Source organism: Solanum verrucosum, unplaced genomic scaffold (assembly GCF_900185275.1).
Source record: "Solanum verrucosum unplaced genomic scaffold, falcon-dt-bn FXZP01000184.1, whole genome shotgun sequence".
Classification (NCBI taxonomy): domain Eukaryota; kingdom Viridiplantae; phylum Streptophyta; class Magnoliopsida; order Solanales; family Solanaceae; genus Solanum; species Solanum verrucosum.
Window position 1 is genome coordinate 109,464 of NW_026020302.1, and position 23,062 is coordinate 132,525.

At 36.6% G+C, this 23,062-nt stretch overlaps 3 protein-coding genes across 3 annotated transcripts; 1 reads left to right on the forward strand and 2 right to left on the reverse strand.

Annotated features, from left to right (window-relative positions):
* Window positions 1–1,254: 1,254 nt before the first annotated feature.
* LOC125834839 (chitinase-like protein 1) lies at window positions 1,255–2,866 on the forward strand. Its single transcript, XM_049513989.1, has 3 exons — window positions 1,255–1,849; window positions 1,926–2,085; window positions 2,178–2,866. Exons 1-3 carry the CDS (start codon window positions 1,453–1,455, stop codon window positions 2,590–2,592), a joined length of 972 nt encoding a protein of 323 aa, XP_049369946.1. The 5' UTR covers window positions 1,255–1,452; the 3' UTR covers window positions 2,593–2,866.
* Window positions 2,867–3,205: 339 nt separating this feature from the next.
* On the reverse strand, window positions 3,206–12,145 carry LOC125834905 (uncharacterized). The gene is made up of 7 exons (XM_049514054.1): window positions 11,366–12,145; window positions 11,118–11,173; window positions 10,484–10,593; window positions 10,233–10,392; window positions 7,237–7,329; window positions 5,227–5,358; window positions 3,206–3,722 (listed from the first exon to the last, which is right to left on the reverse strand). The coding sequence occupies exons 1-7, from the start codon at window positions 12,135–12,137 to the stop codon at window positions 3,672–3,674; spliced, it is 1,374 nt and encodes a 457-aa protein (XP_049370011.1). The 5' UTR covers window positions 12,138–12,145; the 3' UTR covers window positions 3,206–3,671.
* A 171-nt stretch (window positions 12,146–12,316) lies between these two features.
* On the reverse strand, window positions 12,317–22,943 carry LOC125834893 (CMP-sialic acid transporter 2). Its single transcript, XM_049514041.1, has 15 exons — window positions 22,755–22,943; window positions 22,303–22,419; window positions 22,158–22,214; window positions 19,831–19,908; window positions 18,857–18,901; window positions 17,161–17,220; window positions 16,902–17,024; window positions 16,691–16,768; window positions 15,973–16,042; window positions 15,166–15,273; window positions 14,862–14,995; window positions 14,704–14,783; window positions 13,672–13,720; window positions 13,515–13,578; window positions 12,317–12,834 (listed from the first exon to the last, which is right to left on the reverse strand). Exons 1-14 carry the CDS (start codon window positions 22,920–22,922, stop codon window positions 13,528–13,530), a joined length of 1,218 nt encoding a protein of 405 aa, XP_049369998.1. The 5' UTR covers window positions 22,923–22,943; the 3' UTR covers window positions 12,317–12,834; window positions 13,515–13,527.
* Window positions 22,944–23,062: the final 119 nt, after the last annotated feature.

Genomic DNA, 23,062 nt, shown 5'->3' on the forward strand with positions numbered 1-23,062 from the left:
AGCGCAGTGGGTTTCAAACAAAGGTGGAAACGGTTTTACCGGAAACCAGTAAAAAAAATCTTTATTTATCCTTTTATAAATTCAACACTCTTAGTTCAAATCATATGAAAAGATTTGAAGTGTCCATAATAATCTATCCTATCAAAGTTTATGACTTCGTTTCTTATACATTAAATTATTTATTTATACGATTACAAAATAGAGAGATATTCACACTTTTGTAACACTATGCATTAAGAAAGCTTATAAAATTGCTCTTCTTCAATTTTTCTTTTCATATTTTGTTTATGAAAAATCAGAATTTAGTAACCTAAGTCATCCTTATAGGTTAATAATCTTAGCTTGATAAATCATCCATATGGGTAATGTGGAGATTGCTCAAAGGATTATCAAGACATGTACGTCTTATATCTATTGCGTACAGAACTACATTAATGCCTAAGAGGCTATTGAAGCATAATATTATCTTCGAGAATATATATAAATTGCCTAATGTGCTATATACATATTGCCTAAAAATTATTAAATTACTAATAATAAAAAAATGACAAATTTCACAAGGAAACTAGTAAATATGATGTCGTATGTTGTTTGCTCCTTAGTATCAGATTTTATAAGAAAAAAAATAGCAAATATGATGTCATACATCAAAATATCAATTTTTATAAGAGAAAATTTGTACAAGAATAATGTTAAACATAGTGTATTAGTAATACTTGAATAAGCAATGCATGTATTAGTTATGCTTACATTAATTATACATAGGTTATTTTTGTGCATTATTTGGTTTGATGCATTAAAAATAGCATGTATTGCATGAAAGATTTTATTTACAAAGATACTCTCCACTATTATGATGGAAAAGATGGAGTGTAACAAAAGAGGCAATTGAATCTTTAATCATGCTCATGCATGCATTAAAACAATTACATTGTTAATACCTAAAAATCTATGATATTAACAATACACACCTTAATACATAAGAGGATAAACATTAGTTATACATAAAATTAAAAAAGAGTACCGAACCGAGACTAATGCATACTTTATTTTTCCTATTACATTCTACCAAACGAAATTAATGAGCAAGTTAAATGTGTTAGGAAAGAGGAAGAGCTAAATAGTGGTTAGCTGTCACACACACACAATGAATTTTTTTTTAAAATGAAAATGAAAATGAAAATGGTAAGGTGTCGGTGGAGTGGCATTAGCTTAAGTAGGTCAGCGTTCACCCTCCATTGCTTTGCTTGATTCCCAATCCAGGCTGTCCCAACAATCTCTACCGTCAATTCACAGATCAGAAACAATCTCTACCGTACCTCACATTTATTGAAAAAGATATCCCATCTAACTCGGTTGTTTTGTACCAAAGGAAATTGAAATCATTACATACCCAATTCTCTCTACTGAGAGTAAAGTAAAATAATATTTTGTTGCAGAAGAAGAAGAAGAATGGAGATGAGGATGAGGATGATTTTGTGTTTGTTGGTAATAATTTCGATAATTGGTTGTATTCATGGAGATGAGAATGAGTCATTCAGGAAGCAACCCACAAAAGTGAAGACGGTGAAGGGTACCAAGATGTGTGTCAAGGATTGGGAATGTAACAAATTGTCTAAATTTTGTTGTAATTTGACAATAACTGATTATCTCGACACTGACCAATTTGAGCTCCTTTTCACTAAGAGGAACTCACCCGTAGCTCAAGCTGTTGGATTCTGGGATTATGGATCTTTCATTAGGGCTTCAGCACTTTACCAGCCTCTTGGATTTGGTACCACCGGTGGTAAGAAAATGCAGATGAAGGAGATTGCTGCTTTCCTTGGACATGTCGGTAGCAGAACTTCTTGTAAGTCTCTCTTTCACTCTTCTCATTCATCTATTACAGAGTAGCAAGTATTACAATTCTCTCAATTAACTAACAGGTGGTTATGGAGTCGCCACTGGCGGACCACTCGCTTACGGTCTATGCTATAACAAGGAAATGAGTCCCAGCCAAGATTACTGTGATGACTACTTCAAATTAACCTACCCATGCACTCCTGGAGCCAGATATTACGGTCGTGGTGCCTTGCCTATCTACTGGTTCCTACCTAACTACCTACCCTCTCCTTTGATAGATCTGCACCTGCTTTCATGTTTGAATTAATTTGTTTGTTTGTTTTTTAATTAATTAGGAACTACAATTATGGAGCTATTGGTGAGGCCCTCAAGCTTAATCTGTTGGATCATCCAGAATACATTGAACAAAATGCTACCATGGCTTTCCAGGCTGCAATTTGGAGGTGGATGAACCCAATGAAGAAGGGTCAGCCTTCAGCTCATGATGCCTTTGTTGGCAACTGGAAGCCCACAAAAAATGATACTTTGTCTAAACGACTTCCTGGTTTTGGTACCACCATGAATATTCTATATGGTGATGGTGTTTGTGGCCAAGGTGATGTTGACGCAATGAACAACATCATCTCCCATTACCAGTACTACCTTGACTTGATGGGTGTTGGTCGCGAGCAAGCAGGGCCTCACGAAGTACTCAACTGCGCGGAGCAAAAACCTTTTAACCCAACCGCTGCCCCTGCTGCTGCTTCTTGAGACTTATGTCAGATTGGTGAACATGCCATCCTACGAAGCATAGAATAAGTGAAGTGATATTGTGAAATGTATGACACTGGAACTGATTGGGAATCATAATGTTTAAGAGGATATTGCCATTCTTGTTGTCTTATCATGTAATATTTTTGGACTTGCATTTTTTTTTTTTTTACGTTCATGGTTTGATTTATATATATATATGTACTGTGAAGCTTCTACATTGTAATTTGTGAAACTGTTAAAAGTTGCAATTCTATTGCCCTGTTGCATTTCATCCCCAGACAATCGTCTCTGTTACATGTTTTACCCATATGTTGCACACTTTGTTACAAGTTGTTTAGGAGTTATAGCAAATAGGTGAAGACTAGCCAAGGTGGGTAAGAATCATTGTTTTGCGGAAAATAACATAATTAAAGCCAACTTTGTTTCTTTTTGAAGAAATCAATATTACGAACCATAATCATTTGGTACGAGCAACTTTAGCTAAAGACACAACGCAACTCACTTAGAAACCGTGAACCTTTCTATTTAGCAAAAAATATTTTTTGACGGAAGGGCTACCAAAATACTTGTGCTAAAAAAGAAGTAAACCAAAGATCCAAAAAGAAGGAATCATGTTAACTTTCATCCATTTTAAAACAAAAAATGATAAAAACATGTAATAGATATCTGGTATCAGCATGTAAGCTGCATTGTTTTGAGATCGTTACTAAAGTAGACTTCGTAGCTATGCTGATGAAACTAAGAGAACAAAGAAGGATGAAAGGTATAAAATAGGTACTCGTGTATAACAACCACTCAACAGATATAAGTTCCACTCCAAAAAGACTATGGGTATAACGGGCTCATCCGCAAATTTTAAGAGAGAATAACTTTTCGGGGCTTTATAATGTAAGATGTGCATTTGACCTTTCTTCTAGCAGATAACATTACCTTTTACATGATACATCCAATAATACACTTGAAGCATTTCGCAAGGTTGTTGCATACAGGTAGTACTAGTTGTAGACCAATGTCTTTTTGAGCATAAAACATTATTCATCTTTAAAAATCAATTCCTGTACGCATAAATTAGTGATCTATGTATATTTGTTTTCTTGTTGATGAACAATGTCACCCTTCATGTACATCTGCAGAAGAGAACAAGTAAAAACAAATCACCAAGAAGCAGATAAGAGCACATGGTGAAAAAACAACAAATAAAGGGTAAAGGAGAAACAGCAATATCAATACACACATCTGTGAAGAAAATAAATGTCAGAATAATTCATTTAATACCACAAAGGTAATAAGACCATATTATATTTTAAAGGATAACTCCACCAATTACAATAGCAGATAACCTTGGCAATAAGCATTGCACAATCAAGATCAGTAGCCCAGACTGTCCCTGCCCTAGCTAGACTTGACTCAGATTTGTCTACAAGTTCTCAAGAGAAAATCCAACAATTCTCTAATATACATGGTAATAAGATACTTCTTCACACTCCCAGAGTTGTGATATTAGAATAAAGTAACTCCCCAGAGGTTGGAGAGGTGAGGGTGGAATCTGTATTGATTTAAGGATTTAGGAACCTTCAACAACTCCTGACAAATAGAAATGGGAGCAAGTCACAAAAGAAATGATGCTTCCATGAGACTACCAAGTCATTGCATAAATCTTGAAGGTTCCATAGACCTTTGGAGTTCTAACTTGAGTGTAAACGGAATTTTCAGTCCCTCACTCACTCCCTCTAAAGTTTCCCATTTCTTAAACTCTTAGTATTAGCCCTTATAAAAAAAATCTTAGTATTTGCTAAATCATTTCAGTCTTTTCTTTGAATTTTGCAATCTCAGAAAATCCACAGTTAGCCCCAAGGAAATATTTTCTGGAAGTTTATGAGACTAAGAGCCTGACATTTGGTTGATTCTTCTTCTCAGAAAATAGAATGAGATTAAGCGATTAACAGATCAGTTGGATATTCTTCTAAATAAATCAATCTCTTATTACTGTAACGAAAATGCTTCCTCCAGGAGATTATCCTAGGATTTAATAACTCTACCAACCAAGGTAGATGATTGAAAGGGAGACCGGAGTTAATAATACCTGCCAGCAGTAGTGGAGTCAGGAATTTTAATGAGCGATGTAAAAATATGAAAAAACGGACACGTAAAAAAAATAAGGGGACTCAACATATCATTTATACATAAAACTAAAAATTTAACCTACAAGCCACGCCACAAGACAGTCACATTCAAAATCAAACTCTTTTCCTACTCCTATTAGTTATGTGCAACAAAACACAAACAACTGGGGAAGAAAAACTTCCACATTTTCTTTCTCTAGGAGAGGTTTAGAAGAGAGTGGAAAATTATTATAGATAAGAGGCCCAAATTAGGGCAGGTGAATTTTCTTGGCATCTATAAGACAGTGTACAAAACTGAGGATAGAATTGATGTCTCCTCCGCACTGCCTGTTAAGATCTACTTTACACAGCTGAAGGGCAAAAATTCTTTCACAAAGCACAAGAACAGGTGAAATTGATAGGAGACGCCACTTCCAATTGGAAATGTCACTCAATAGAAGCACAACAACAATGAACAACAAATTCCAGATCTTCTAGATAGGGAAGGGGAGTAATAAACTAGGCATACCAGACCCAAAGCTTCAGCCACACTTCTCCTGGTCTCATCACCACACACATGTAGAAGACTGTTCATTAGGAACTCCCTTTGGTCTACTTTTAAGTGTTTCTCAAGTCCACGAGCCACCATCTCCATCTCAGGCTGTAGAGACATGCCAATAAAACAACAAATAGCATGAAATAGTCTGAGACTGATGCAAAGAGCATTGGCTCCTTGAAATAGTGACAACTCGAAAAATTACCACAAAGAGTAAATAGTCCATAATCTAGGATGATCGGTAGCCAATTTCTGTTTTCTTCAGATACTAATCATACTACATCAGAAATTGAGATCAAGAAAACGTTTGTTAATTAATTTTCCTGGGTTTTTAAAATATCAATGGCTGGGGTCCTTGGTGGAAGTATTGGGGAGCTACCAACCATATATCTGGGCATGCCTCTGGGAGACCAGAATAGGTCTATAGATATATGGAATGGGGTGGTAGAGAAGTGCGAGAAGAGGTTGGTGAACTGGAAAAGTCAATACCTCTCCTTAGGAGGAAGATTAACACTAATCAATAGTGTTTTGGACTCTATGCCTACCTATATGATGTCCCTTTTCCCTATCCCTGATGAGGTCATTGAGAGATTGGATGTTCTAAGAAGAAATTTTCTCTGGGAAGGGAACAGTGAAACCAAGAAATTCCACTTGGTAAAATGGGATGCACTGATTGGGAGTAAACAAAAAGGGGGTATGGGGGTCAGGAACTTAAAAACTCAGAACCAATGCCTTATGATGAAATGGCTCTGGAGATTTGCTTCTAGTGAGTTAGCTCTCTGGAAAGAAGTAATCCAGCTGAAGTATGAAATGGACTGATACTTATGGGATCAACCTTTGGAGGTCCATTAGAAACCTGTGGCCAAAGCTTAGAGAAAATTCCAGCATAAGAACAGAAGATGGCAGGAAGGTACTTTTCTGGGAAGACAAATGGTTAGATCAAGCCCCCCTAAGAGACACCTTCAATGATATTTACACCCTAAACCAACAACAAAGGGCCACAGTGGCTGAAGTCTGGTCAAATCAGGGATGGAATTTGAGCTTTCGAAGACCTTTTAATGACTAGGAGATTTTGAGGTTAGTTGAGTTCTTCAGCAAATTGGAGCAATTCAAAGGAACTTCAACTGACCAAAGATAGATTGGAATGGAAAGGACACAGTCAAGGTAGTTTCAGTGTGAAAGGGGCCTATAAAAAATTTAACCCTTATGATAATCAGATTGAGGACTGGCCTTGGAAGCTTATATGGAAAGTCAAAATTCCTTATAAAGTTTCTTGCTTCACTTGGCTTGTGGCCAAACAAGCTGTTTTAACCCAAGAAAACCTCATGAAAAGGGGGATACATCTAAGTCCTAGGTGTTTTTTCTGTGAAGAAAAGGCTGAGACTGTAACCCACCTTTTTATACACTGCAGGATTACCCTTCAACTATGGGAAATGTTTCTAAGTAAGAAGGATCTGAACTGGGTAATGCCAAGGAAAATAGATCAGACTTTGAAGATCTGGAGCAGTTATGCTAACCTGTCAGACCATAAGGATAGGTGGAAAATTATACCAGCTTGCATCTGGTGGGCTGCTTGGACAGAAAGAAACCTCAGGTGCCATCAAAACAAGAGCAACAATATCCAGAAGATGAAGATGAAGTGCGTAGTTTTGTTTCATTTTTGGTGTAAACAGGAGTATAGGGAAGATCTAGAATCAAGTATGGATGTCTTAGGATTATTGTAAATTTTTGTTAAAAGGGTTGAAGATCTTCTAGATACTCCATTCTCAATTGTAATTAGGAAACCTGTAACTTGTTGTGGCAGGTCTCTGTTTTTGTGGAAATAGAATACAAGTTGTTACCTTCTCAAAAAAAAAAAAAATATCAATGGCTCAATGCTAAGGCACTTCTAAAAGAATTAAAACAGTACACACCATGAGATACACAATCAGAGCATAAATCACACGAACTTTACAGAAGTAGGCAAAATGAGGAAATACAAACCGAGAACTCTTCAGGAGGAAATATCTGGTGGATGACACATATTTTAAACAGTTCCACCACAGCTTCAGAATGCTTTCCTTGCATTTCCAAGGCCTGAAAATATTTTTTTTTCCTAGTAGCATCAGTACAAGCAAACTATATTGCATTCTTGATCATCCATAAGTTCATCATGCCAACAGTTTATTTTAGAGGGAAACCAAAGATGGAAGACGAGTTTTTTTCTTTTCCAAGATAATAATTCTCTCGATCACCAAATCCATAGCGAAATATACAAAAGTTCACTGGCTGATTCATTCAGCCTACCAGAAGCAGTTGATAGATTAGTTGGAATTACAAGGACCTTCACTAGTTGTTTAGTTTCCTTACTATTGCATATTAATCTATAGGGGCTTCGGAACTGATGACTTATTTTATTAGCTCATCTTGGAAACTGGAGCAACAGTAAAGTTGTCTCCATGTGACCTATAAGGTCACAGATTCGAGCCGTGGAAGCAGCCACTAATTGCATTAGGGTAGGTTGCCTATTTCACACCCCTTGTGTGTGGAACTTCCTCGGACCCTGCTAACGCAGCATGTTTTGTGCTCCAGCTCCCATTATCTTGGAGGGATTTATTTTTATGAGAGACGTAAGTTCTTCCTTTATTAAGGTAAAAGAGGAAGATGGCAATGATTAGCAACTGTTTATTTGCTAGGTCCCTTCCATTTTACTTGCTAAATCGATTATATTAGGGGCTTACCCATGCACAGAAGTGGTAAAGGGTATGGGGAGAGTGAGTGTATAACACAACAGTCTTCCCTTGCATTTCTATGATGAGACTTTTCACACAAAATTTGAGGTGTGGAAGCAGCTTCTTTGGGAAGATGTAAACTGAAGAGACTGTACAAATATACATCCACTCTTCCATTTATTTTGTGTGATATTCCAGTTCATAGAAGTTAATTTCACACAATTCTCATCCTAACTTGATCCAATTCAATCTTCTTTGAGAGGATTGTGATTTGAGTTTAGAATTATTTTAAGAGGATTGTGATTGTTGTTGTTGTTGTTGTGATGCTTCACGAGTCCGTTTAGGATGTGTTTTTGTTGAATTTTGATTTTTATAATAAACAAACGATAGCATATGTGACTAGAAACTAGAGTAATTTTCCGCAAAAGGCTCCTACGAGATAGTAGTGGACCAGGAGAAAAGGGCTTCAGACACAGACCAATACCTTAGATTTCAGGGTATGAGAAGATATGAAACTGCTAATTAGGAGGGCTTACTAACTAATTCGGTTTTGATAGATTTTTATCAGGTAAATGTATTTTCATTCATAAACATGGAAAAAATTAAACGTATACAAGAGGAATACTAAAAGGTAAATAATCTACAAAAAGAAATGATTCTCTACAAACTTCATCCAATCTTCTATACAATTGGGAACTTTATGGGTGCACCAAAAGAATATAAAGGATCAGTGGCTACTCCTTAATTAAGCAAAGCTCAACTCTACCCTCTCAAAAGCTCTCTGACCACATTAACGCGAGTGGAACCATGTTCCAAGCCCTGAGTCTTCTCCTCCTTCTCCCCCTCTTCCAACTGAACATCAACTCTTTCATAGTTCGTAGCATAGCCCAAGAAGTACCAAACCACTAAAACATATTCCCCCATAGCTTCATGGTAAGACCACAATGAAGAAGAAGATGAATCCACATCCTGCCCGCTTGCACATATAACACTAGCTAATGCAAATAACCTTACGCTTTCTAAGATTTCCGCCATCAAAATCACCCATCTAGTAGCTAGTCAAGTGAAAACACACACCTTCCTCGGCACCTTTGGTATCCACATTGTGTTACAAGGGAAAACACTTCCTCTTCCCCACCCAAAAGTTTCTCGTAAAAAGACTTGATGAAGAACATGTCATTCTTCCCCAAACCCTACAACAAAGCATCAATATTATCTACAATTGTAACTTGCATATGGAGAAGAACCAACAATCTTTGAAACTTAGTCACTCCCCTCCTAATCATGAAAGTCTCCTAAATCTCAAGTCCCAAAAAGTTTCTCCACCTTATGTCCCCCTAAATTGTTGTATTGTCAAGTCTCTTTGGCAAGAGCTTGAAATATCTTTCAATAAATTATTCTCACACCACCTATGACCCCAAAAATTAACTTCCCTCCCAAAATGCATACACATTTCTAGATTTCCACTCCCTTCCATAGCCCCATACTTATGGACTATTACCCCTCTCCAGAAAAACATTTACCTCCTCCCCAAATCTCCACAACCAATTACCCAACAAGGCTTTGTTAAACACCTTTGAGTCTTTAATACCAAGCTCTCTCCATTTTTTAGGAGACATGACAGTCTCCCACCACACCAAGTGGAACTTCCTTGCCCCATCCGCCGCGTCCCAAAGGAAATTTCTTTGGATCCTTTCCAACTTTCTATGATTGAAGATAGAGCATGAACCAAAGAAAAGAAATAAGTGAGGATATTGGATAATGTGCTCTTGATAAGCACTTCCTTCCTGCCTTTGGACAAGCATCTTTTCTGCCACCTGCCACCCCTAAAGAACTGGATTCCACACCCAATGATCTCGAAGCACCTAAAGGTAATCCAAGTAGGTAGTTGGGAGAGCCCCAACCCTACAACTTAGAACCTGGGAGATTGATCGATGTCTTCCACCACCCCAACGGGCATAATCTCACACTTACTTGAATTAATTTTAAATCCTGACGCCACCTTGAACCAAGTAAGCACTTGGCCTAAATAATCAATTGGGTCACATCTGTCTATTGTTAAAGAAGAAGCGATAGGTTCTGCCATAATCCTCCTAAGCTTACAAATTCTCCCAACCATAATGCTAAAGAAGAAGTGATAACTTCAAAAAGGAAGTAGATTAATGCAATACTCTTTGTCGATAGATTAAGGTTTTTAATATCATAGACTGCTTCAAGAAGTCCAAATGCAAAAAATGAATTTAATTCAATGTAGTAGAAAAACCTTACCCAAGCTTGCAAGAACCTTGACCTAGTGCGTGCAGCAACAGCTGCAGACACCATTCTTGCAGCCCGAGTACTCTCAAGTCCAACATTATCAGCAAGCCCAGCAACAAAGTTCTGTGCTTCTTCACCATCAATTAGAACAAAAGCTGACTGACCTGCAGTGCTGCAGAAGAGCAAAGAAGAAGAAACTATAAGAGGGTAAAAAGATGCAAAAGAGGGCATTTAGCAATCAGTCATCAAGCTAAACAAGCTACCTTTCACAATAATTAAGAATAAAGTCGACTGCCACGCGAAAAAGGGTATCACGTGCATTCTCAGTATCAAATGAAACTTTCACGTTTGATATCCTCCCTATGCGTCGTAACTACAAATGGACCAGCATGTTAGCACAAAGTAAAGTATAGCTTATGTCCTTGGAAAATAAAAAATCATAATTTTTTTTTTAACTTGAAAAATAAAAAATCATAATGATGTCGAACAATTCTTTAATCCTTTTCTCCAGTGAAGTAACAGATTTTTTGAAAAGGAAAAGAGGAACTGAGACGGTACCATGCAAAATAAAAAGGCTATCTAAGTATAGTTTTTGGATATAATACACAGTTACTATTCTCAAGAAAAAAAAAAACTTTGATATTGGGATTACTTCATTCTTATAATTTCCTTTCCTGAAATGGAGCTCACATTCCCATATATTTATGTTTATAAAGTTGCAAATCTGCGTGCTCAAAGAGCTACCTGGAGCAAAAGAAGTTAAAATGGTCTGTGTGACAAACTCCTAAATATAAAGGGGGCTGCAAACAAAATCAAAAAACTAAGAAACTATGCAAACAATTCACATTTGTATAAAAATAAAGATTGTGAAAACTGAGAAGCCATTAACATACTGACTTGAATTATATCATCCGCCAAAATGTCCTTCCCCGTCATTCTATTGTCCAAGATGGCTGGAAAGCAAATTTGCAAACTGTGATTTAAAAGGAAGTGCATAACTAACAATCATCGTGGATGCTAGGAGTTCATGTCTTCCATTCTTCAATGGATTAAACAATATGACAATTCAGACATGAAAGAACAGTTGCACAACTATGAAGGAAAAAAACAGCTGCATACCTAACAATAACCTGGAATAAAATTACCTCGAATCAATCTATTGGCCATTCTCTGATACTCTTCTTGATTCTCTGCCCCAACTTGATCGGAACCAGAAGTCGAAACAGGCCACCATTTAGGCAATTGCTCCACAGAACTCTTCTTCTTTCGCCTCCTGGAAAAGCTAATTGGACTATCCCTATCCCTATCCCAATCCCAATTACTGTTTCCTTCATCACTATCCAAGACATTTGGTTTCTTCCTATCAAGCGTAGGCGTCTCATTTTTAGCAACAAGTACTTCTCTTCCACCTAAACTACGGTCTCTCTTATACACTAATTCAACGTTGTTGTTTCCACTGTTGAGTCGTATCCCCCGCACTAGGTTAATAATAGCCCTAAGAGTGAAAATAACTAGGAAACTGGAAACTACTAGAGTTGCTAGGAATTTAACGGTGGACCTTGTGCAGGAGAAGGAAACTCTCCCGGCATCGGTATCTACACGGATAAGAGTTCGCAAATCTTCAATGGCGGCTCGGCCTGAGTGGAGGAATTCTCCGAGCTTCAAGTGGAGGAGATCCTTGATTGAGTATAAGGATTTGGTAGGCAAATTATCGACGGTAAGGACAAAGTGGAGGTTTTGATCGGACGGTGGAGTTTCTTCGGTGGAGAACTTTTTAAGGCGGCGGCGGCGGAGATGGCGTCGACGGGGAAGGGAGGGGGAGATTCGCCGAGAAATGACGTGGTAGTGACGACATCGTTTTGGAGAAGTGAAGCGGATGGAAGGTGAGAGTGAGATGTTATAGAGAGAGAGGTTCATGGCATTTGTGTGACAAACACTACTTCTACATGGAAAATAAAGTTGTATGTATTGTAGAATGGAGAGAGACAAAAAAGAAATTGAGCGATACAAACGAACAAATAGTTGGAAATCTCTTTTCAGATTCCCAATTATATGCGAGTGCAATTTGAGCATGAAATAAATAAAGAAGAAGATATATGAAATGAATTATTGTATCACCCAACAATTTGCTTGAAATTACAAAAAAAGAATGATGTTTACTTCAATTTAATACATTATCCAAATTCACAAGGCCGAGATAGCATAATCTAACACATCCTTGTAAATAAACATCAACACTGGTCTATCATCAAAATTCAAATTGATTACAAGAATATATGAAAGAATTGATAACTGTAAACTGTATACAAGAAAATCATGTATGTGTAACAAACACTACAAGTCTTTTTGTAACTTATACATCATAGGTAGCTCGTATTTGTATTGCATGAAAACTATACTGCTGTTGTCTGTCTACCTAAAACTTCTCCATCCACATATCCTTCTCTCCAGGTGAAACAATCCCATGAAGCAGAGGGATTGACCACATTTTGGAGAGAAGAAAAAGAGAGACAACAACACTGTTTCTTCTTTTATTTGTTCTCGATATTACACTGAATAACCTTGTATTCTACACTCCCTGTAAATGCTCACCACAAAATGTGCTACAAATGACCTACAATAACAATTTTCAGGTAAGCAAACTTGTATTTACACAAGAAAAAACTTCTAATAACAATAAAACAAGCACCATATCAAGGAACAGAGTTTCAGAGACCAACAAATACCAAGACATGCAGGATATAGTTCTCACGTCAATCTGGTGGAACAAGATGCATTTTTAGTTGTAAATCATTCAACATACATGGAATCTGACAGCGACATTAGCATAGCTTCTTGGTGTCTATATCTACATCTCATAACATTGATAACCATTTCTTACTCTACTTAACCTCAGACTGGAAACTACTTGATATAAACTGTTCTTTAATAAGTGTAAAATAAAACAATATTAATGGCATCTGTTGATGGTGAAATTATTTATTCTTCTAGAACAGTTCATTTCATTTGCAACACTCTACCCTCCCTAGACTCCACTGTGTGGGATTACCACACTGTGTATGTTGTTGTTGATTAGTTCTTTTCATACATATCAAAATAAAAAGAGAAACAGGACATGATATACAATCCCATTAGATGACCAAGGTGCCAACCAAACTCTCCTAGTCTTCTTTTTAGTCCTCCCACATGTTTCCCATGAATAAGTGCAACCAAGAGACATATCCATAAACCATAAAAAGTTTTATCCAAGTTAATAACTTGGATCAGAAAGTATAGAAACATTAGCAGACTTACAGTTCAAGTAACTTCATCTTGGAAGAAGTGGCTGTCTTTCATCAGGTCCTACTCGATGACTTGCCTGGAAAAGAAATTAACATGAAATCCATCCAAGTTAAGTAGGAAATACAGCAAAAACTTTGTATCTAAAAATTTCTGAAGAAAAGATCCATACCTCCTCATTTGCTCCTGCTGCCATATTTACGAAGGATGAATCTTTAGGGCTGAAAACAACACAAGAGGGAAGTATTAACAGATGCAGCTTTTGAAACTTTGGGGGGGGGGGGGGGGGGGGGGTTAGAAGTCAAAAAGGAGGGAGATGAAGAGAGTGAACATGCAGCTCTGTGATGTACACACCTAAAAAGATTAGCATTTGTTTTAGATCCATTTTTCAATAAATGGATTTGATGTTATAGTTGGAAAACAGCAAGGAATAAAAGAAACTTGCACAACTAAGGTCTCACGAAGTATTTACCAGCATCAAAAAAGAACTTATTAAATGCTTCTGTACATAGTATGGCTAATGTCAATCATCACTCAATAGAAATTTACGTATGGCTTGTTGTCTAAGTAAGTGAAACTGGTATTTATCTTGCACAGCAAAGGACCTTACACCAATAATAACTTGTAACTTATCTTTTAAATATTATTTTAAGAAAAAGGTCATGCATTCATCATATCAAGCAACAAGGAGGTAATATTTGCATAAATAGAAACAAAAGAAACAGAAGCAACCCTTCAGCTATGCAGGAAAGCAATAAATTCACACATTTTCTAAACTGATTATCTGGACCTTGATGCTTCGAAATACATAAATAAAGACAAGAGTAATCCAATGATACGATATAAACTCAAAATGACATGATAAAAGTCACAGCCAAGAGAAATTTGTGAAGCTGAATTACATGTAGAACTACATCTGCTACAAGAAAAGATGGCAATATAGTTGGATTATCGTGTTACTCATTCGGCAGACACAATCATTTTCAATGAATGGACGTACCGGGAGCAAGCCATCAGAATCCTGCTTTCCATCACATTCTCAGCATATAAGAAACTAAAATAGAATACAGAAAGCAGTATCCTAAGAACCAGTAGCTGACAAGGAAAGATAACTTGGAGCTGAGATATAGTTTTACTTTACACTAAACAAGTAAAAAAATTGGGGCTGAGACATAGTTTTACTTTACATTAAACAAGTAAATACCTATGGTTCTCCCGGACATCAATCAGCTCCGCTGTCCCGTTTTGTTGGTCATCTTTAACTTTTGAAAGAGGTGAAAAGAACTGAAGTATCAAAGTTAAATGATCAACCCAAAGAAAAAATGGGAAATACCAGAGGGACAACTCTCTCAATTTTATTACCTGATGCATTGAGATGAAAACAACAGAAATCCCAAGAAGAAAGTTTACGGTCAGTGTATGACCAAACAACAAAGCAGATGCTATGCCTGTAAATATTGTTGCAACGGTTGAAGAATACTTCTTCAGAATCGTATCTGGTACAAACAAATTGTGTTATACAGCAGAATACCATAAAGGAAAAAAAAATCTAGTTAAAAGTGAGATGGGTTACGCAGAAGCACCAAGTAGAAACATATAACAACCCCCATTCATAGAGGATATGAAGAGCAAAAAGAAGGTGGAGCAAATTGAGTAATAATCTCACCAGCATATTTGAAAAAAAAGGACGACAGAATTCCTTGTGCTGCATTGTTAACAATTAGAAGCATGGTTGCCTTCGAATGACCCTGAAAAATATCCAAGCTACCGGGACCTGAAAAATTCAGAAGAAACATTACAGAGGCTGGAGGAATATTATCCAACAAAGGCCTTGCTTTGAAGTAAAATCATTTTTTTGATTGGTAGTCTGAAGTAGGATCATCTTGATCCAGGATCTCATATATTGACACTTTAATTAACACTATGGAGAAACTTTTTAAAACGAGGACAGAATTTTCAGAAAGGTTACAAGCATAGACATATATGTCATCATGAACGTTCCCAATGACCACTCCATTCCTATAAGAGAAGATATATACACACCTGATTGCTTCCCAAACTATACATCATTTGTGTTTTACCATTAAGAGATTCAGTATTATGATTTGTGATAAGGTGTAATGATAAGATCTTCAACCACTATGACATTACAGTAACACGATTTACACTATGAGGGAGGAGTGTTGTCACTTGCAATTTTGCAGGTTTTCTCCAGGCGGTACATTCTAATCCAGGCAAGTGTAATAATGTGGTATTTATAACTGTAACAGTTTACTTGAAGTCTGAAGATAAACCATGAAAGCAGGGATCTAAGAACTATAATGATATGAAGATAGCACAGTAACAGTGTTATTTTTTTGACAAAATGAGCAAATTAGTAAAGTCAAGTGCAGTTTTATTTAGTCAGTTATTATTTGCCTTGTCATGTACTAAATTGTGATTCATAGGAAAACCCTCAGAATCAACTCATTACCTTTAAATACAGCAATCCCAAGAATGGCTAGAAAGTTGAATATAGCACCATATCCATATAGAAATAAGTTCTGCAAATTAAATTGTAACATGTCAGATGGTTCAGAAAGAGAGTGCTGATAGAAGTCCCGCCCGTCCTCTATGAATGGAGAAATTAGCATAAACACTGATGCTACAGAGACAAGACCTGACATGCATCAGTTGAAGTCCTATAACTGGACAACAGATGCTGCTCTAGGATAAAGATCCTAGTACAAGTCGGATTAGAAAATAAGGCAAGGAAAAAGCTAGCACATATAGTGAAACTGAAAGAAAACCTTTATATGTTCATCATACCAAGTACTCTCATATGGAAATATAACTAAATTACAATGTTACATTTTTATCATAAGAAAGGCCTGCTCTTCATATTGAATCTTAATTAAATTATTGTGTTACATCTTCCTTATTCCCTTGTACAAGGCATTCGAAGTCAGAATTTACCATTGACAAATGTTCTTGGACATTTCTTAAATGCGCCAAGTGTCCAAAGAATCAAACATTGCAGTAAACTGGCGCTGATAAGTACCTCAAGTATAGGAACATAAAAATTATACATCCATTCAAAAGTAATAATTGTCCCAGGAAAGAAGGCAGTGGAAAATAATGAGCCAATCTAACCACAGAACATTCTGATGATACAGAAATAAGAAAATGATAATTAGCCATGGTGAATTTACCTGGAGATATATGCTAGTGTCATATTGACTCTTCAAAGCATACTCATTGAATACTGAGGCCATAGAAGGCACAGTTACCTGTGTAAAAGAAAAACCCTCCTTTAGCCAGTAATAAACAAGTATCTTAAATGATGTCCAGGCATTTAGGCCTTCTCCAATAACAAACAAAATAGAATCGGTAGTAGCTTGTTAGGTTGTTTAAATCACTTACAAAAATCAGTGTATAGATGTATGCAATTGTGGTAACTGGAAGAGCCAAAGAAGTAGTGTCTTCAGGAAGGGAGCGAAGTTGATTAATGCTTATCCCAATTAGCAACAAAGCAAGAGCCTCCCACTGTAACATAATAACTCTTATTATATGAGTATACAACTTCCATCCTGCAAGAAGTTATACAGGAGGCCTTTCTCTTTCCTGCCCCTACAATCAATATTGCACCTCCAGCTTATTTTACTAGTTTGAAACAACTAACCTGAATTACAGAAAATCGCCGTTTCATGATAAATTTCAATAGCACTGCAATAACCAAAACCTGCACTTTGACAGCAAAGAAACAAATATTAAAGAAAAGCTCTACCATAGCATAATATCCAAGAAAGTATTCTGAAATATATCCTTTATGCTGGTGTATAATGTTGAAACTGAGAAATCATCAGCTGATATGTAAAGTCTCAGGTATCGAAAAAGAAATAACCACATTTTTTTCCCGATAAGTAAGCACCAAGAAGGTACTAAAAGCATACAAACTACAGCACAACTGCAACTGTTACATTCTCAAAGCTTCTATAAAATCCATGTACTGATTAAGAAGACAACTATTCTTAACGCTAGCTAAATGATTCTCCCGATTCTGAAAACATCTCTTATTCCTTTCCAACCAAATGGTACAAAAGATGAAAAGAGGTATCATTTCCCAGATTTGCTTTTCATTTTCCCGACTTTCTGATTTTGCCAACAAATCAATAGATCTCTCACATTCTTTGGCATCATCCATTTCACACCTGACACCACTCTGAGTTAGGAACAGAATTCATATCTGCTTTGCATGATTACAATGCATAAAAAGGTGTTCGGCAGATTCCTGAGAATTTCAGGAAGAACTACACAAAGGAATACCCCTTCTTGTTATGATGCTTTAAATTTTTTAACACCCAATCCACCACCTTTGTTGTCTTTTTCCTGCCATTTGATAAAATGAAACTTTTTCCTGTAAGCATTTCCTTCCCAAAGGAACTGGCTTCTAATGGAATTGAACTTCTTTTCAACACTCCCTGGAATGGGAAAAGGTGACATCAAATATCATGTAGGAATTCCGTCCAGCACACAACTAATTAAAGTGAGCCTCCCACCAAAAGATATATACCCATTTACCCAAGGGGCCATCTTCTTAGCACATCTATCTAAGGCTCCTGAAAAGAAATAACCACCTTAATAAAACTTTTTGGCTTTAGGTAATATTCACGGAGAGAGACAAGTGAACAAAAAAGAGTAGTCCTTTTTTTTCTGCCCTGTAAGAAGGATGTTAACAGATAACTTTGGACATTCTAGAAAGATGCTAAAATAACTCCTTCATTAGATTAAGCACCAGCTAAAGACTGCAAGCTATTAACAAAGAGTGCTTCATGGACTTCCAACCCACATTGCTTGAAATTGTAAAAAGAAAATAGTTCTATGCACTGGCAGTTTCCATAATACAGATTAAGATGGGGGCAATTTCAGTCCAGTCCTGAACCAAAAATTGTGGAATCTAATCCAAACAGATTTGGATCAAGAAACAATGGCAACAACAATAATGTTTCAATCCCAAATGATCTGGGGAGATATCCGTACCATATGGAAGTTGATCCAAATTTAGGTTTCATCCAGAGTTGGTGAATACAGGGATGAAGTTGGATTGTGCTAACTGAATTTAGCTACATTGTATTTTTACAAATGTGGTGTCTAGCCAGATCGAGCGCACCTCAACTAATTCCACAGAGTTCCTACTACCTCCCACCAATACAGGACCAGGTAACTCTATCCCACCAAAATCAAAATGTAGCAGATGATGAAAAGAAAGAAGAAGAACCAGAGTCAATAAAGTAATTGAAGAATTCAGCAGAAAATCGGCAAAAGCAGCAAACACAATCAGATGATAAGTTGTAGAAGTGTTCAAATATAGCAGTTACCTTCAGATTGCTTAGCATCTTCACTGTTGCTGGGTTGAAATATAACTGTACAAAAATATTTGAGGGAAAATGTGAGAAAAAAGAGAACTGTGGTAAAAGAAATTCCAGAGTGTATAGCCCGGTAGCTAGTAAGCTGTGACTTTAATGTTATATTGGGCAGTGAAAAGATCTTAATAGTAGAAGAACAGTCAATCAAATATGTATTCATGACTCAGTAGACTCCAAGCCAAACATGAAACAAGTTTTATAGAGGTGTCTCAATAACTGATAAAGTGAATGGGGATGTATAGAAAAGAACCCATAAACCGATACAGAGTTACGAAAAATGAATTTAGTTCTTCATTTACATCTAAGCCATGAGAGGGAAGAGACAAGACATCACTTGTCTTCTACAGCACCATGATATGGCATGTCTAATTGTCTATACATGCCAGACCTTCTTCCAGTAGGGCCTCTAACAATGGTAATTGGTTATTCAGCAGCCTCCCTTATTTAGAATTCTTAGTCGTGCTAAGGACAAAGTGACAGCCAGCAGAAAATATTGTGCACAGAAGCATTCTTGCAAAACCAGCATAGTACATTGACGCCAGAGATAGAAGTTTGTTATTAGTTATTAACAAATACCAATCTCTATGGAATCATCACTCTATGTACACAAGCAGCATTCAGATTTCTTATTTTGAGGTATAAATCCAACTGCCTAGCTCAGAAGTCAAAATGTAACCTTAGAAAGTAGTACTGGATATATCCCAAGTTTTGAGACAAACAGGTAAAGTTTTAGAGCAACTTTTCTCATGGAACATCTGTAATTCTCTATGAATACCATGGATGAAACAAGACAATGTTCCAACTTTGTAGCTATGTACAGTACAAGTAAAAATGCAGAGGCAAAATGTACGATGCTGGATGAAATAACAAAACTATGGGAATTACTCAGAGAACTGACAAGCACAGAAAAGCTCAACAAATAGTACCTGCATGATGAACTTTAGGTAGTTATTTATGGCATAGAGTAGTGCTGGTACAGCAAGAAGCACATTGTTTCGTGCAGCCTGAAGAAAAAAAATGGATGTAAATTATCAATTAATAGTAAGCCTGTTGAATGACTTGGTAGCATGTTTGCACAACAATACATGGAAACTAACCAACACATGCATGTCAAAACTGTAAGATTTCAGTTACACACAACAGCTATCAAGTAGTCAACATAGAATCTGAAATCTATACAACGACTGACAACATCAATTCTCTAAGAAGCTGAAGTGGTGGTTTAATAGAATGGTGAAGGACAAAAAAATTAACCAGGATGCAGATAAGAATTAGTCGATTTTAAAATGGAACTAACAGTGCAACAAAGAAAAGTGAAGCTCTCATGCAGTCAAACAATCTACAAGGTATCAAAAGTCTTAGAATCTTTTTTGATAAGTCAATTTTTTCATAACTAGACACCAAGCAAGTGCCAAAGTATGTATAAATTGTTTCTATGACTCAGCCGGAGCTATTTACTGGCATTTATCAAGTTGCCAACCATATACACAACTGTGAAAAGGCAACAACTGGAGCTCCATTGTTTTCTTTTGCTAAGTGACATCAACTGGAGATCTTTCAATAAATATCGTACATTTTTTCCTTTTTTTCCCCTCTCCACCCCTCACTGACACGGTCTTGTTGTTTATGGACCTTAGGTCGCATAGAAGCTTAAGAAAGAGGAAAACCAGTTATTTGAAAGCATCAATTAGTCACCTAAATGATGTTTCTATTTCACATCAGACAAACTGACAACTGAAAGAAAAGGAGCAAAGCTAAGTAAAAAGGTTGAAGTTTTCCTTTTCCGGCCAAGTGCAAATTTGAATTGTCTATACGGAGAAGACAAAACTCATCTACAACAAAACTTGGCAGCTTGACACTACGTAGAAATATGAAGGGGGTCCAACTTCCAAGGTCAATCAAAGGAAACTCAAGCATGAAAAAACTTGCAGTTCGAACAGTATGTAGATATATGAGAAGGTTCTAATTTCCAAGGTCGGTCCAAATTATCTCAATGTCCAGCATGTCTTTTGCATTTGTCCCAATAAAACTATTCTTTGACAATACTAGAAAAGTTTATGTGTCTCTGGATCAACTCAATGTCTTCATCCTTATTCTCCACATTTTGGATCAACTCAATGTAATCATATTCTCGACTTATGTTTTTCTTATAATAAGGTGACTTGCATTCATTCCAAAAACATCAGCATCTAATAATGCTGATGAAGCACTTTACAAACAGAAACCGAAAAAAAGAGGGCAGGATTGCTATTATTCTCTACTTATGTTAATTCCTGTTTCACTCTTATGGAGATAATATTCATACTTAAGAGCCTGGGATCTTGATATGAAGAAAGGTAGAACTCACAGCAACATATTGACTCTTCTGTGGAATGAATAAATGAAGGAAGGCGTCCTGATATACAAGAGGAATTGTAGTAGTTCTTGAATTTTCTATTCAGCAGACTATACCCAGTGAAGAGAAGGATTTAGTTCTTTTATCCAATATCAACTATACAAAGAATGTCCCAGGCAAGTGTAATATCCATCTTGCACCATTTCTTTACTGCATAATATCATTAGCAGCTCTTCACGATGGCAGTTCCCTTAAACCATAATATCCTATCTTTCTTGACACCCATCCATTTACATTAAGCTCAAATTTCCTTCTTGTATGTGTGGCTCCCCACCTTGGAGCTTTGGCAAACACCATAAGAGGTGTGGTAAAACTTTTCCCTTTTATACAACTCATTATATCTATTTTTTTTTAAAAAAAATTATGGTGTCCGGGCCAGCTTGTGCACACCTCGACTAATTCAATGGGATACCTGCCACCTCCCGCCACCTCACACCAGTAACAACTTTGGCAGACAGATGGGAAGAAACCACCTAATGATTTTGTCTCCGGTGGGATTTAACTCATGATATCTTTCTTCTGTGCAGGATCTTACACAGAAATTAAATTGATGATTTGGAAAGCTGTTTAAAGCTTTCTACGCCCAAAAGCAACAATACCCTTGTCCAAGACAGTCATCCAGGTTAGGCATCTTTCAAATCCTTAGTGTCATGCATGGATATAGGTTAATCATGTAAGAAGAGGACTCAATTGAGAGACTGGCTCCTCAGATATTACATCACTTACAAACTTTAAATTATCATAAAGAACATATGCAAGAATGTTGCTATTACGAGGACATGATGAGCAATAAACTAGGTTTTAACCCACCCAGGAGAACTAAGAGCAGTTACAACACTCACACCAATGGCATTTTACCTGTACAAATGTGGTTATTGAAAGAAGTGGTTTTTCTCCAACCTTTTGATGCCTGGCCTGCAGAAACATTCCAACAAGAAACATGAATTGAGCTATCGAAAGAAACTCTTAGGAGTAAAACAAAAAAAACATAAAAATAGTGTACCTGGATTAAAAGCATTATTATTGCAAAGACGACTTTTGTCGCCTCTGTCAAGAAGTTGACACTTACGGGACTAAACTTGAATTTTCCATCCACTTTCGACATAAATACTAAAACAGGCTGAAAAGGGAAATAAAATACTGGGTTAGACATGTCTTTCTCATTTTTTAAGCAGCAAATTTAAATGCTTTGCTGATGGAAGCAGGTGGCAAAAGATATGTGGTGACAGCTATAATTAACTATATTCGATAGAAAAGCAGAAGTTTTTTATAAAAAAAAAAGTCAAATGGTGATTGTTATGGAAAGAGCACAATCCACACAAAATCAAGAAGCTTAAGTGAGTGTACACTTTACTGGTAGGATATTATCATTTGCATCCAAAAATTAAGAACTTTTTTTCTGATAACTGAGAAGAATACGAATAAACAATTAGAACATTTGAAAAGGACCGCTACCTGTAAACCAACCAGCATACAATCTCCTACAACCAATAGGACATTGAGAGCACGTTGCTTTGATGAAATCTTGCTTCTGTGTCGATCATATGCCCTTGAAATGGTTTTTACAGTTGGAGAAACCAGCTTGGAATGACAGACAGCGCATTCTGCCATACCGTTCTTCATGAGTCAACTGCTTAGTATTTCAGCCCTAAAGAAAATCACCTAAATACAAGAAACATGGTGATTGCAACCATATATCAGAACAGAAAAATAGAAGGGAAAACAAATAAACAAACAAAGTAAGGCAACAGAGTAAGAAAAAG

Excerpts from the sequence above, each read along its gene's own strand:
- LOC125834893 (XM_049514041.1), bottom strand. The coding sequence starts at position 22,922 with ATGAAGAACGGTATGGCAGAATGCGCTGTCTGTCATTCCAAGCTGGTT. Across the intron at positions 14,784-14,861 it reads TTTTCATCTCAATGCATCAG|TTCTTTTCACCTCTTTCAAA; the intron begins GTAATAAAATTG and ends TTGATACTTCAG. Across the intron at positions 13,579-13,671 it reads CAGCAGGAGCAAATGAGGAG|GCAAGTCATCGAGTAGGACC; the intron begins GTATGGATCTTT and ends TTTCTTTTCCAG.
- LOC125834905 (XM_049514054.1), bottom strand. The coding sequence starts at position 12,137 with ATGAACCTCTCTCTCTATAACATCTCACTCTCACCTTCCATCCGCTTC. Across the intron at positions 11,174-11,365 it reads GGCCAATAGATTGATTCGAG|CCATCTTGGACAATAGAATG; the intron begins GTAATTTTATTC and ends TTTGCTTTCCAG. Across the intron at positions 10,594-11,117 it reads TGGCGGATGATATAATTCAA|TTACGACGCATAGGGAGGAT; the intron begins GTCAGTATGTTA and ends GTCCATTTGTAG.
- LOC125834839 (XM_049513989.1), top strand. The coding sequence starts at position 1,453 with ATGGAGATGAGGATGAGGATGATTTTGTGTTTGTTGGTAATAATTTCG. Across the intron at positions 1,850-1,925 it reads TGTCGGTAGCAGAACTTCTT|GTGGTTATGGAGTCGCCACT; the intron begins GTAAGTCTCTCT and ends ATTAACTAACAG. Across the intron at positions 2,086-2,177 it reads GGTGCCTTGCCTATCTACTG|GAACTACAATTATGGAGCTA; the intron begins GTTCCTACCTAA and ends TTAATTAATTAG.